The sequence below is a fragment of the Mesitornis unicolor genome, unplaced genomic scaffold (assembly GCF_000695765.1).
Source record: "Mesitornis unicolor isolate BGI_N332 unplaced genomic scaffold, ASM69576v1 scaffold40844, whole genome shotgun sequence".
NCBI classification, from domain to species: Eukaryota; Metazoa; Chordata; class Aves; order Mesitornithiformes; family Mesitornithidae; genus Mesitornis; species Mesitornis unicolor.
Window position 1 is genome coordinate 45,200 of NW_010180213.1, and position 15,302 is coordinate 60,501.

A 15,302-nucleotide genomic window follows, 5' to 3' on the forward strand; every position below is an offset into this window, starting at 1 on the left:
TTTTGGATTTCATCATATTATGTATAAGGCCTACAGCAGAATACGTAAACATTTTTCGATTTTGTTTTCGTTCAAGACAGAATGTTCTTTCTAAGACTTTGGCAGGGCTCATGCATTAGCGATGAGACTGTACTTTGGAAGCACATTTTGAAGGGTCCTGTGGGAGGATGAGAACAGCTGAATTTGTTGTAGGGAGAAAAGTCACTTTTATTACTCTAGTTATTTATTACTGATTATTTGAAGGATGTAATAAAGGAAATTAGCTTACATCACTGGCTACATGGAGAAACTCTGCAGCCTTCTCATATTCTGGCTTCATTTTCTTACAGTGCCCACACCCTGCCAAAAAAAAAAAAGAATCCAATTAAGTTGTACACACCACAGTTATTCATTGACCCATCTTGCCATTATCAAAATCCAAAATCACGTGGTAGAGATTTACTAGAATTTAGTATGCATTTTACCTAATTGAACTGTAAAGCCGTAGTATGATTTAGGATATTTTTCCAAAGTGGTCACTATGGTTTAAACAAATAATTTAATCTATTAAAAAATAATAATAAAACCCCTGAATTCACATCCACACCTCTTTCTCCCCAGAAAGTACTATAAACACAGTACTTGTCAAGCCCATTGCTTCTAACATGCTCTTGGGTGAGGCACAACCTCACCCATTTCAGTTTCCAAATCTTTATCTGCTTTAAAAAGAAACAACATAGGCCCTCACATGACTTCCTGACTTTAAGCAGAAGCTTATACTAGCATCGCTTAATTGAGTAACATAATTTGAATTAAACTGCACTGACAATAAGCCCCGCTTTACAGTGGTGCAGCATGCCCCTCTAGCAAGGATTTGCACTGATTTAATCACATCAGTGTAATTACACCACCACATATGTTCTCAGCATAAGCAGGGCCTGTAAAACCGAGATAATGGTGCTTTCTGCTTGTGTGAAGTTCTCCAGAGATCTGCCATTACTTCACCGCTAAGTGCTGACATTACAATAAAGTAAAATGAATGCATGAGTGAGAAAAGCAGATTTAAAATAAATTATTTGGGTGTAAATTAAACTGCTTTCAGCCAGTGCAATTGCTTCCAGGCAAGCTGAACTTTCAGGACCAGGTGAGGTTCCTGCAGCTCTGTGAAGTTATGCTTCAGCACCTATGGCGCAATGCTGGGCCTCCGGGACAGCGCCTTCCTCGCCCCCACGCAGCCCCCACTATGGTCCCCGAGGGACCAGCGCAACCGCAGACCCTGCAGGGTCAGAGCAAAGGGATGCAGCGGCAGAGATGACACCCAGACAGGGCAAGGGCTGGCTCCTGTGTGCAGACCGGAGATGCAGAGAGCTGTAACACAGCACATGGCACAACCCAGAAGTGCTGCACTTGCCTGTCCTGGTGCAGTGTAGTCTCAACACAATCTCTTGACACACTTTTCCCTCTTGTTTGCAGCAGCCGCCAGCTTTTCTTTCTTCAGCTGTTATTACTGGAACGGGCACTTGAAAGCCCAGACTTTGCTGAGCTTTTGAATGTTGTATCGGAAAATACGTCTAGAAATCTGTTTTAACACAGCTTCAACAAAAGCCATTTCTGAGGTGTACAGGCAACAGGGTTGTGGCTATTTTTACACCGCTGTCTAAAAGGAAATAAACCAAGGACTCTGAATCTCAGTGCTGCTTTGATTCCCACTAATGGGATGACTGCTGAAGCCAAGAGACACAAAGCTAAGCCTGAAGTCCACCAGATGACCATGTTCTGTACAGCACAACCCATAGAGTGTCTGCAGCCAAGAAGCAATAGGACATCCAGGTGTAACTTCATCACAGCAAACAGGGACTTCAGCAGAGCTATAACCACTGCAGCACACCATGAAACGCCTTCAGGGCATGTTTACAGAACAGGGTGGATATATTTGAATAAAGACTGCAAATCCTGCCTGAGGATTACAGCAAATACCCAAACGGTTGATCCTAGACCAAACTCCAGTTCAAACACCAGCTAATGTCCATATCGCTTCGTTATCTGCACAGCAAGCACAGCATTAAAAAGCCCCACATCCTTCTGAGCAAAAGAACAATGCTTTAATGTGGTAGGAGCAGAAGAAGGAGGGGATCTCAGCTGGAGGAGAAAGTTTTGCTTTGGTTTTACACAATGGCAGAAGCAAGTGGCACCAAGCTGAGCACCTGATGCGATGGCTTCTGAGGTGAATTGAGGAAGAAGCTGGAAAAGGCTGAGGAAGAATTACTGTCTCAGCACTGCTTGTCTTGGTTAAGAGCACGAAAGAGGCTGGCAAAATGATTTATTTGCCACCCACAGAAAACTTGCAGGCATATGGCTTTGTGGAAGGGGCTGACAGTTCCCTTTGACACCTGCCCAAGTTGATTTATTTCTCCTTTTAGGAGCAGGGAACTTTATTTGTTTTGTGCTCTTCTGCAGTTCTAAACAGAGAGCATCCTGAGTTCCAGCTCAGATACCTGGGAACCTCTCTGAATTAGCTAGATCAAATTTGTACAAAAACCCAAGATAATAAAAAATAAATATATGTTTTTGCAGGGGTAACTTCACCTTGGTGGGCTTTATGCAGCATGTCCCCCAGGCAGAGCAAGCTTCATAGTGTGCCCTAGATACAGTATCCACACAATCTACACTATACTCCACAATCATCAATATTAGATCTGTTCAAACAAAAACGTCAAACAACCTGAATTTTCACAAACCTATGCAGAGAAGAAAAAGAACAACAACAAACAAGCTAGGCATACTTTGCCCACAAAATAAAAAACAATCCAAAGCATCTGAAATTCATGTAAGTAATATTTTGGAGAAAAGGATCCAGACTATGAAATGTCACTGTTCCAAGTTCTTCCATGAACTTCACATGGAGACAGCACTATGGACTGCCACAAAGCTAACTCACTCACACTTAAAATAAAGGGGAAGCATGATCAGGTCTTTAAAGGCACTTGAATACAAACTGAAATCCTCAAATCTTTGTTGTGCAATGCTTGTTCTAACCCTGACAAAGGACAGCACAATATTCCAGCCGGGAAAAAATGCTGCCACATTAAACTGAACTTGAAAGAGGGACAAGCAGCCTTAAGAGCTTCTCCCACAATAAGCAATGCTTCTCTGGCCATCCTTATGAGAATTTTGCCATTGGGTGCTACGGCAATACCATTCCACCCACCATTGTAGAAAAGGGAAAATACGAGTTAGAAGTCAGATCTACACACTGCAAATCAATTCATCTCTCCTATGATTATTTATGCTACCTTTCAATAAGGATTGCTATTAAATTCTCAAAGCCAATAAAAAAGTTGTTTAAATGAATTTCAAGGTCACTGCCTCTCCTTTGCTACATTAGGTTGTGCAGCAGCAGCTGTATCCCTCTGTGCTAAGATCCTCCAGTTTTAGATGTTTTCTGTTCATGAAACGAATGGGAAAATAACAACCCTACAGGCCCTCAGCCCAGATGCTTCAATGTGCTGCATAAGGTCTGCTGGAACAGTGGAAGGAAGCCCGCAGGTCTGCAGTGGGCATCTGTGATAGATGTGCTCTTAGAAGATGCAGTCGTGTCAAGGGTATACTGACATTAAAATTGGAAGACTGAGCAGGGGAAGTGGCTCATTCAATACCAGGTGAGAAGAAAAAGGTTGCAGTCAACACTAGGATGCCCACAGCCTACTCCAAGCACTGGCATCCTCTGAGCCTCTCTGGGTGGAAAAATCCAAGGGACTTGTGAATGTCGACTCCCAGAGCCTTGGACTTTTCTTGTAGAGGACAAGCAGCTACCCAGGAGGTACAAGTCAGTTACTCTCCATCTGGCAGCAGAAACCAGTTGGGGTTCAGTGCCTGGCTTTGCTGAACAGCTCTGGACAACTCCTCTGACCTCTCAACATCTCGCCTTGCTCCTCTTGCACAAAAGGAGCCTCAGGCTGCAAGGGCCAAGGTGCTTGAATGTAAAAAGAAGTCAAAGGTTACAAAAAGCAGTGCTTAGAACATCTGGTACAAGACATGCCCTTACTAGCCCTTTTTAAAACAGATGTCTAAATGAAGCAAAGATTCAATTTTCCTACTTTATTTATAAGCCATCTTCTCATTTGCATTGCACAGCCAGGCAGATAACAGCTCCTTCCTTCAGTACAGTCACTGTAACACAGCTTAGCTCAACTGCACCCCCAGAATAGCGGCCATCACAGGTCCCCAGATCACCCCAGCAAAAAGTCACCTCCCTCCAGAATTCCACCACAGGGCAGAAGACAACACTCACTCAGAGCGTGACTGTACTCAAGTGCAGAGGCAAAGGTCAAATGTGGACAGAACGATGCCTATACATGCAAGGGCAAGCAGCACATGGGCAAAGACAAGGTTAACAAATGTACCAAGCAACATTTTTTCCAAGTAAATATCTAAATTTGTTTGCAGCAGCCTGTTTGGCACCATGGCAAAAAGTCACTCTACAGAGCACAGTCACTCCAACTGTTTTCAGAAGTGAATTAACACAAATGCTTCTACTGTTAAAACCAAGTTCTTCCTGCAGGAGACAAGCAGAGAACTAGTTAAGCAGCTCCAGCTAAGCTCCTGCATATGCTGTCTTAGTGCTGTCCCCAGAACATAAATCTCTATCTGTCATTCACTGTTTGCTTCTTTCAGGTTATTATGGCTACATAAATAAATACCACGCTTTTGGTCACGTCCTCTCATTTCAAGACAATGTTGTCTTGAGTATCTGAAACGTACGTGACAAGCAAGAGATAAAAGCTAACATCCAAGAGATCATGGACAAGGAATTTCTGACATGAAGGACCCTAGAGATAAATTAAATTGCAAATAAAGATTTTAAAGAATCATTACATTTCTGCCATCAACAGCCTGCTTGAGTACTGTTATCATGTACCAGCTATTTACTGTATCATGTCAGCTCTACATCCATCTATAGCTGCATACCAAAAATACCTCCATTAGCCTGATGAGAAGATGAATCTGAAGCACAAAGCATGCCCTGCTTTCAGCAAGGGGGCTGCTGGCAGTTCATGGAAGATTTACAGGCAACTTCAAGAAAATAAAAGAAAAAACACAAAAAATTCAGGTGCACCTTTGCTCTCTAAACATTTAACATCTTAGAATATACCTTTGGTTTCTCCATTCCTAATCCCAGAGGAGCAGTGACCTCTCAACAGCAGAACAGCCAGCCCTTATGCATGCCCTGTCGTTAACTTTGACCATACACCTGCATATACATGTGGGGGAGAGAGAACCTTTGCAGCCAGGGCAAGGATACACTCAAGTCCAGCCCTTTTATCACTATGTGAGATCACAAATGTGTTTAACATGCAAAGATTCCTTATGCATCATGTAAAAGAGTAGTTCTAAGGTTTGACACGAGGCAGTTTACAGTTCTTTCACCAGTGTAGGAGAGCATAAACTACAACAGCTGCAGATTTTCTTGCATAATTCAGCCGTTTGCATTGCAGACATCTAATGGAAAATAATCCACAAATTTGGCAAGGAGGGAGGATGACAGAAGTAGCTCTTTCTCCATGTAATGACAGGTACAAATTTTCAACCATGTTGGTTACAAGTTCACTTAATAGTCATAATGGCCATGCCCAGATCTCCAGGTTTCTGCTTTAGGAAAAAAAATCACCTTATGAAAGATCAGGAGCTCAAGAAATTTTATTCTTTCCCCTCTGGGGACTTACTCCCACCAAACTGTCCATCTCCTCCTCTTCAGCACCACTGCCAGGTAAAACTCCAGATACTTAGAAACAAAACTGTTTGAAAGCTTTATGCTTTCTTCTAAGATCAGCAGGAGCAGCTTCAACATATCTAATGCTGAATTTCAATTTTCAACAGCTAGGAAGGTGTGCATGCATACACAAATTCAGACCCTCCCACCTCACTACTGCACTTTGAAAGGTAGGTTTGATTTCACCAAGTATTACATTGCTTAGGATCAGTGACAAGCAAGCAGCTTTATGGCTTTACAAAAGACAAAGCCTGTGAAAGGTCAGCCTGGAAAAGATTCCGAGGAACTAGAAATACAGAATTAGAAGGAAAATACTTCAGCAGTTTGGATTATTGCAGTTATGCTACATTTTATGTGGTTGCAGTCTAATGCCTTGGCTCTGTGGGCTGCACGGTTCATCCCAGTGACAGGAGAGCAGCACAGCACCTCATCCCCACCACTATCACCTCACTGGCATTGCCACAAACGCACAGTGCAGTAAATTCGTGAGTGCAATGATCTATGCAAATCCAGTCTCAGTGTGTGCACACAGAAGAAAGTCCCTGCCTGCTTCCTGCAGCAATTCAGTGTGAAGTTGGGGCACAAAATAACTACAAATTGGTCACCCCTTCTCTCCCTGTGACTTGCTGAGGCAGTAGTGACCTCATCCCAGCCACAGAGTCTCTTGGGAGCACCTTATGCATGAGCTACAGAGCACACATGGCAGGCACAGATGTCCCTGGGGAACAGCCTCAGGGCACTGAGAAAATAGAGTAGCGCAGCATAGGCCACTACCAAATGATTCAGACAGACACAAATGGACTCCTGATCAGGCCACAGGAACAGCACCACATGAACTACTGACACCCACCTGGTACATGGGGATGCACGCTGAGCGAGCCAAGCCTCACCTCCCTACTTGATCACCTCAGGTGTACAGGTGAATGCATTTGAAATGCAATTCTTGATCATATTTTCTATGCTGCTATAACTGTTTCCCCCCCTTCACTATCACTGAAACTACTCAGCAGAAGATTTGTAACAGCTTTAGACAGTTACAGGATGAGTTTGGATTATTTATTTAATTTTTTAAAAGCCAGTCAGATCACTGCATTACATAAGATAAATCAAATCAAACTGAGAAGAAAGCTCAACCGAACGTATCCTCCGGGAACCCACGCTATATTCACAGCTCTGGCAGAAGGGCTACCTTCAGCTAGCAACAGACCTCAGCAGAGGAAGGCTCAGCACAGAGGGGGAGAAACACCAAGGGGGTCCAAGGCCCCCTTTTAATCCCTCCACGGGATTTAAAAGACAACAGCTGTGATGACCTCCTGCATAACACATGCTTCTGCCTTCATTTCTGGTCACGCTGGAGCATATCTTCTTTTGACACAAAGGCTCAGGGGAAAGGGTGAATATTTTCCAAGTCGAACTTCAGCCACAAGCTGCTACCTCCCAGGGGTTCCTGAGAGTTAAGCAGGGAGAGAGATTTCTGCTATATTGCCCTCAGAGTCCACTGTCTCTGCTTTTAACCCTACTGGGAGCCCTGGCTGAGCCAAGCTCATGAAATTAGCCTTTGAAAAATACACCCCCATCTGGAACAGCACAGACTTCAGCACACGTCCAGGAAAGATCTTTAAGCTAATAATCATAATTTTCACTTAAAATTCACTAACAACAAAAATCATGTGGTTCCTTATTTCCATTCCAAATCTGGTTTCAGCTTCCAGCTATTGGAGATTACACTGCACGTATATACCCTCTTAGTCAAAACTATGTGGTGCAACTGGTAGCAATCAGCATTAGGAGATGATGGTACCTCCTACCATTCCTCTTGGGTGGGAGAAGAAGTGAAGGAAGATGGATTAGCTGGCATCGGGATATATGAATTACACTTCCTACACCAGCTTAGAGGAACATGGCCCTGTGTAGGTGTTGAAAATTAATCTTCCCCTACTGAAATGTGAAAGAGACAACAGCATGGCTGCCTTAGGGTGAAATTGTTGAGAGTTTATGAAAAACACCACCAGAATGTTTCCTTCTCAATTATATCATAATTATTCTACACCCAAAAAAGACCCCCTATCCTTCTCCACCGTTAGATGATCAACAAGATTTCACCTCTGGGAGGGAAGAGAAGTTGCGTTGCTTTGCCTCACGCTCTTACCCCACTATGGAAGCCTTCATACTTTGGATTTAGCAATGAAAATGCCAGAGAACAAAGGTTAGATGAAATAGCTTTGCATGTCCAGCTCAGGAAAACACCATAGCAAGCAAGTGATTTCCTAGGATGCAATTTGTATAAAACATCAGCAAAATGGATGCAATGCTAAGAGAACTTCCTAAGAAAGGTACATCCCAAAGCAATTAAGCTTATGGGACTGGGGTGTTAAAAGCAATGGCTATTACTGTGAAGATGCCTGTAAAAGTCAGGTATCAGGAAGGGATACTATGCAGAATGCACACTTTTTGTCCAAAATCGGAGCAGCAGTGGTTACCAGTTGAGATGTATTCACCTACTTAGGATAAATGTGCTGGGATGTTTGCTAACCACAAGCAGTCAGGACCCCACAAGACGCACCTCCACCAGCAGCACAACACCTCAGTATCAAAGCAATGGATTCATTTATTAATAAAACTCAGAAAGGCAGCATCACTTGCCAACTCATCATCTGAAAGTGCACAAGAAGGAGACGGGCAGTGAAGCAATCTTTCACTGTAAGTTCCTCTGTTCATTATTTGCCCTTTAAAGTAAGTTCTCTACCTTCCACAGGATAATAAAAATTGAAGCCATAAAGTATTTAGGAAGATAAAGTTGATAATGAAAACTACTTGTTTCAAGTAGCAGAGATATTGTAAGGCACTTTCCAAATGAGAGCCCTGGACCATACATTAAGCTTATCAAGGCAAGGAAATTAATTTATTTCAGAAGAAATAAACCTTGTGCTTAATTCTTAAAGCTAATTCCTACTGTTAACCCATCATTAGAGGCAAGCAAAGTAAATCTATAAAAATAAGCTAGCCTTCACTCCTATCAGAACTTACCTCAAGAGTGTTAAGGGCTTATATGTACACCAGGGTCAGGCTTGCGGAAGGAGTGTCACCTGCTCTGTACACTCAGATGAGGACTTCCACTGAACAGCTAAAATTACAGAAGTCCTTTAAAAGACCACTCTGAATAACTAAATAACCTACAAGACACATCCAGAGAAGGGGAGAAGAGGGAGAGTCTTCCTTCAGCTGTCCCCTCTCAGCTGCCCCTTGGCTACTTGTTTGCAATAGTCTCCATTAGTCGGTAAGGACACTTTAGGAGCGAGAGAAGGCAATAGTAATGCCAGAAATGAGGCAGCAAATCCCTGAAGAAACGAATGCTTCTTTCACACCACCTGCCACATATTCACAGGTAGATTTTTTTCCTGATTGGAATAGCCTTCACAAATGTCTTCTCTAATAAACTAATTGCTCACTACTGGAGGCAAGCTAACAGTGATGCATTTTGAACAAATGTCCCAGATTTCACAAAACCCAAATATTTACAGTTCAGCTCCTTTCTTTCCTCCTTTACTACTATCCTGCATGCTGCTCTCGACTTCCACAACTGCTAGCACCTAAGCTGTTCAAAGTACACACCATGTCCCCAGAACAGCACAGAGCAAGCAGAGATCCAGCCTCAAGGCAAAGTAGCCACTATCACCCCAAAAGTCTGGTTTTGCTGCTCTTTCTGTTATGGAGCTGGACCAGAGCAAGCTAAGGTTCCTCCCTTCAAGTCCCAGCGCAGGCTGTAACTAGGCTGCGAGCTGTCAGCTCTAGAGCTGTGTGCTCACCCAGTGGCAAATGGGGTTTCCTAAGCTTGGGGGCCAAAAGCCTGATTGCCTGCTACAAACCAGGGAACACCGATGGCATCATCCTACTTCTTTGTGTTTATTGAGTCTTTGCAATGTTCAGTTCTGGTACGCCTTCCCTACCCAAATTCTTGCAATACTGGAGGATCTCACAGTCTGGATGTGGCTCGCTACATAAAACTCCCACACAAGGTGAAATGTTATCTCCACTTCACAGCTTGGAAACAGACAAATATTTAGTGACTTGGGTCACGATTGTACAAATCAAAGGCAGGCAAGGAACTAAAATGTTACATCTCCAGGCCAAGGCTATCACTTTTATCACTGGATCATCCTTTTTATGACTTTACCCTGCTCAAAGAGCACAAACTGCTTCAAAAAGACAATCTTCTTCTATGAACTGCATGCTCTAGTACCAAAAGAGCAGCACAAAAGAGACAATGGACTCCATCGTTACTGTCATCACCCTTTTCATTAGGTATCCTATCAAGTTTTACTGCACAAGCTAGTTATTAGAATTTTTATACTCTCCACATCCCTATTTATATTAAGTACCACTAAAAACCCATATTGATTTTTATTTTTAAGCCATCAAGAAACATAAGTGGAATGGTTGTTAAAGGAAAAATTTACACCAGGTTCTTAATTTTCCTGGTGCACTGCATTCTCAAGAAGTCCTGTTTTAATCTGTGATTAAATCTCCACTGAAAATCATTGCTGTAATTAGTTTAATGAGACAGGTCATTGGACTGGCAGGTCATTGCACTGAACTATTTATGCTCCATGAGATTTTTGGTGATATTTAATAAAAGTAATACCAAGCAACATCCTGTAGTAGCCTTACATGCTTTTAAACATTGATGAACCTAGTCTGAGTGTCCCAGTCCTCCTCCCTCTCTGCAATCAACAGTCAAAACCTGCTCACTTCAGTGGAAGCAGATTCAGGAGCCGACAACTTACCTGTTTCTAACTGGTTTATATGAAGAATATATCTCTTCCAGAAGCCTGGCAGTAACGTACAGCTAAAAAGTACACACACAGAGTGAACAAAAAGTTGGCTCAATTTACGCTTGTCCAGGGAAGCATTTTATTATACATTTCATTAAAAATGCATTAAGGAAACATTAAAGTTAGGCACCTTAGGGATGTAAAGAGTCAGGGAACGTGATCCTGAAACTGAAGCAGATCTCTTCTCTTCAGCTATCTATCTGGACTCTTAAACAGCAACATTCATCATCCGAGTGTCCTTGCACAACAATTCTATCTTTCAGTGATCAGGGCATTGCAACAGCCCATCCTGACATCTGCATTGCTTCACCAAGAAATCCAGCAGAGCTCGGTACTGCCTGTGACCTGAATGGTCCAGAAAGTTTCCCTTGATCAAATCTTTCTCTAATTACTCTAAAAATAACATGTTTTTTGTGGGCTCTAGTAGAAACAGGATTGAGCCCACAACAAGCACCTTGACACACGCATGTCCCCTTGCATATCGTTCCATGGTCTAGGATACACAGCTATATCGTGTGAATATGGCATCTGCCAAGCTTCCCCATACACAAATACATGACCTGCCTTACACACCACAGACTTGAGTAACCTTCTCAGGCTGCAGCCAAGGCAGCACAGAACTGCTCATTTTTGTTTTCTTCCCTGACTACAGCATCCCTAAATAACGGGCACTTTTGTTTCTCAAGTATTGCCCATATGGAAAGTCCAATTTAAAAAGCAGAGTTCATTTGTGAGGTTGGATTGTCAAAGCTTATAAAGACCTTTCAGGAAACTCTAAAGCAAACCCTTGACCAAGGCCTACATCCTGTCAAGCTTTTGGCTCCCAGTGCCCTACCATTTCACACAGCTAAAGCGCCTTTTGAAAACACAGCTCTTCTTTGCAACTTCAGCTGTTCAATAAGCTCTTCTCACACGGGAATCTTTGGCCAAGGACTGATCAACATTACACAGCTGGAAACAACAGCAGAGTACAGATGCTGTTACTGCTGCTGCTTCTCCTGGGAAGCTACATGATACCCCTCCACAAGGACACCAGTCAGGTGCATGGCACGGCTCTGAAACACCTCATTTGGCTGATGCCAAAGCTGAGGCCTGAAGGCAGACTCTGGTGATGAAAGAGTATTTTCCACCTGAACTAAACTGATACCATCAATAGAGACAAGCAGAAGCTGTTAAATGAATTCAGGGGGTTCCTAGCACGGGTCTAACACGAACAGCTTCCCAGCTACCTACCATTTGAATTTAATCTAGAGTGTGTACATCTGAAGGCAAAAGCTCTCTATGTAGCCATAGCCAACATTTTAAAAATCACAAATATCAGACATGACAGGAACAAATAAAAATTAAAGGATATTTCCATCCATTCCACATTGAGTGATGCTTGTTGTCTGGATAACCCACAAACCTTTAACATCCAGTTAACTGGTGCAACCGTATTGGTTTACATTTTTTAAAAAATCCTTCATTGAATCATGAATTACCATGGAAAAAAATTAAGATTTTATTTATTTATTTATCACAGGCTGCCAGGTTGCTGCTGGACCTGTGCTGGAAAGGCTATTTTTTCAGGCTGCACAGTAAATTAATTCTTCAACCTTTTCAACTCATGGCCTTTTCAAGGCCTTTCCGATGAGGCTGCCAACAGACAAACCAATTAGTGCTCATTGCAATGGTGGCTTGCTTTCATAGGGAATCAGTAGGGGTCTGAAAGAGAGACTTATTTATTTATAGTTGTAAAACCCAGTTTGAAAAAAAAAAACATTTTATTTTGTGCGCACATTTTGGGTTTGCTTTACTTAATATCTAAAGTGAGCAATGGATTCCTATGTCCTAATCTCACTACATGCAGAAGTAAGAAACAAAAGTAAGTCCACTGAAACCAGTGATGGTACATTGGCGGGGAGAGATCCAAGTCTGCTGCTTGGTTAGAAGCTGGAGGCCTTCAGAATCTTGTACTGGGCTAATTGGCTGGCTCTCTTAACAGAGTCCACAAAGTGGCTTAAAACCTTAGGTTTTAATGCACCAGAGGGAGGAGGGAAGGGTGTGAAAAGCTATTTTTCAAAGCTAAATTGATAAAACAGCTCCCCATGCAATTAAAAACCTGCAAAGCTGAATAGTTGGCTTTGGAAAGCACCAACTGCATAATTTATAGGGCTGCTTTATAAAGGGCAAAAGAATATCGGAAGACAGGAAAGGAATTTCACGGACATTTCAACAACGCATCAAAACTAGAGTGTATTTCATCATCTCAAGATTTATTTTTGCCCTTCCTTCCATTAGGGGTGAGCAAGAAAAGGTATATCAGGTCTGCACCTCCAAAGCAGTTTCCAAGAACAAATTAAGTAGAGGAAGGGAAAAGGAAAAACTTCCCTGCATTCCCTCCCTATCAAGAGAGAAAAACTGTGATGGCTCCAATACACCACTAAGGGTATTGACATTTTTTTCTAGCCTTAAGTCCTGCAACTACGGTTTATATAAAGTCTCTGAAGTAGTCCTATGACGTGGGCTGGGAAGAAGATAGGTTAAATGCGAATTTAAGCCCATGTACAGGGAAGAACATTGCAGGAAAACCATTTTAATAGTTTAGTCCTTTAAAAAGCAAATGCACGCTCACACTAACAGTACAGCCAAAGTGCCTTTTTCCCCCTCTGTCACCTATGGCACCAGTACTGGTCCACAGACTTTGTTATGGCTGATGGGATATGAAGAGGGGAGAAAAGCAAACCCCAGCAACCATCAGAGGTGGCTAATGATCGCTACTCATTAGCAACAGGGACTACTCAGATCTGTGCTTGCTGAAGGTCCCCGGGGAGGCTACAGCTCCTGCTGGCACCAGGACATTATTCTGCACCAGGCTGCAGGAACAGGGATGCTTTAAAACATTAGCAATGTCATTTGTGTTAACAAAACATAAAGAAAAGCAACTCCTGTGCATGAAGAGCAGACACTTTTAGAACATGTTTCTGAATTGGCTTTGATTTCAATCCTAGACTTTAAACACCCTTCAGTAGCATTTGTATTGACTTATTAACTTGGTTAGGTTTATTTCGTGCAAGACTCTGAGATGTGCTTTGAAGAAAAACGGTGCAAAAAACACTGAGAAATTTGTGGGGTTTTTATGGCTTTGACAAAACCAAGTCAGAAAGACCGCAAACTGCACTAGTTTGGCAAATCTTTTGGACAGAATTATTTTTAAATTGGCATTTGACTCAGCAAACAGTTTGATGGGGAAATTGAAAACACATACAGGGCTTTTGTGCTCAAGTGACTCAGGAACATTTTAAGTCCCAGCAAGTCCCAACATGTCACTAAAGCATTTAACAACACTTGACTGGCAGCATAACTCATATTTAGAGACATTCAGAACCCAGCTGTCATCTTGGGCATCTAAATAAATTAATCAGTGTAGGCACAGACATCAAGAAGAACATACAGGCAAGGAGTCTTTATTCTCATTGCTAACAGAAGACTACCATAAGCTGCATAGGTGCCTTTATTTATATTATGGTACAGAGATAGCTTTGGTTGGTGCAATGCATCTTCTGTTACAGACTTAGAAATAGGCCTGCTAACACAACTGTGATATCTTGTGTCAGCAAATATGATCAACCCAAGCAAAAACTCCAAATCCTTTGTGGGAAAGGACCATTTATGTGTTCTTTTGCCTAGTGCAGGAGATCTCAGTTCACAACTGAATTTTTGGGGCACAACAGCAACACCACAAAAAAATCCCAACTTCAGATGTCTGCAGGACTCCAGTCTTGATATATCCAGGATAACACTATGCTTGCCACCAGCAATTATGAAGTTTCAGCAAAGTGCTTGAATAAGGAGCACAACGCTGCACACCCTTCGCAGATGGCTGGGGACTCAGAGTGCCTTCAGATTCCTGGCTGGTTGAGTCGCTGTTTACCTATGCTAAATATTCAGATTTCTTCTTAAGGGCTTGACAGAGGAGTTTCAGAAGGTTAAAAAAAACTACTCTGTGTCCCTAGTGACCTGCAAAATGAAAGCAGGATGAACTCACCCTGCCCACCCACACTTACCCACGTCTTTCAGTAAAGACTCAGAGCAGCACATCTTCTGTTTAATGGTCGTGCTAAATTATTTCAGAAAAGGTATAAGGTCTCTGATAGCAAGAGGTGCAAGTTGCATACTGCAGACCTTTTCTGATGTGTTTAAATCACATGCAGCTGCTCTAGTTGAACCTAGTTTTGCTAGACTGCACTTAACACAAAATGCTGTGCTCCCTTTAATTGGGCTAGTAAGTGCAACAAATTGCAAATAATCACAGGGTGGTCCTCAGAGATGATCATTAGTAGCCACAGGCATGAAGACCCAATTGGTCACATTCATCACAGTGTCTCATTCTGCAGTTCATAGGTATTTACCAAGGATGTGTTTGATTCAGCTGTATCTTCAGTACTTAGGGGCGAGGGAGGTATAAAAGACTTCCAACTCCCCACACATCTTCTAATACTGCACTCTATTAATGTGTTGGCCACCTGATTATGTAATTAAAGCATCAGTGAAATCAGTGAAATAATTCTTCCTTTAGTAAAAGAACTTCTCATGAACACAAGATTTATAGTATGCTAGAAAAACTGCAAGTCACGTGTATGCTGCATGGTGACATAGGGTTTTAAGTACTTGCTAATTCCAGACTAGTCCAGACTACTGTTGAAATCCCCTTGCTGCTTATTCTTAAGTTACACAGAAGT

The 15,302-nt window shown here is 42.3% G+C and overlaps 1 protein-coding gene across 1 annotated transcript in view; it reads right to left on the reverse strand.

The window, feature by feature from the left end:
• The window catches only part of PDIA5 (protein disulfide isomerase family A, member 5), a gene marked incomplete at its 5' end in the record, with an annotated part of 88,081 nt that overhangs the window by 31,988 nt on the left and 40,791 nt on the right, over nucleotides 1-15,302 (reverse strand). Inside the window, one exon of the mRNA XM_010183035.1 lies at nucleotides 269-339. Within this exon, the coding sequence (XP_010181337.1) occupies nucleotides 269-339 (71 nt within the window). The remainder of the gene's footprint in view (nucleotides 1-268; nucleotides 340-15,302) is intronic.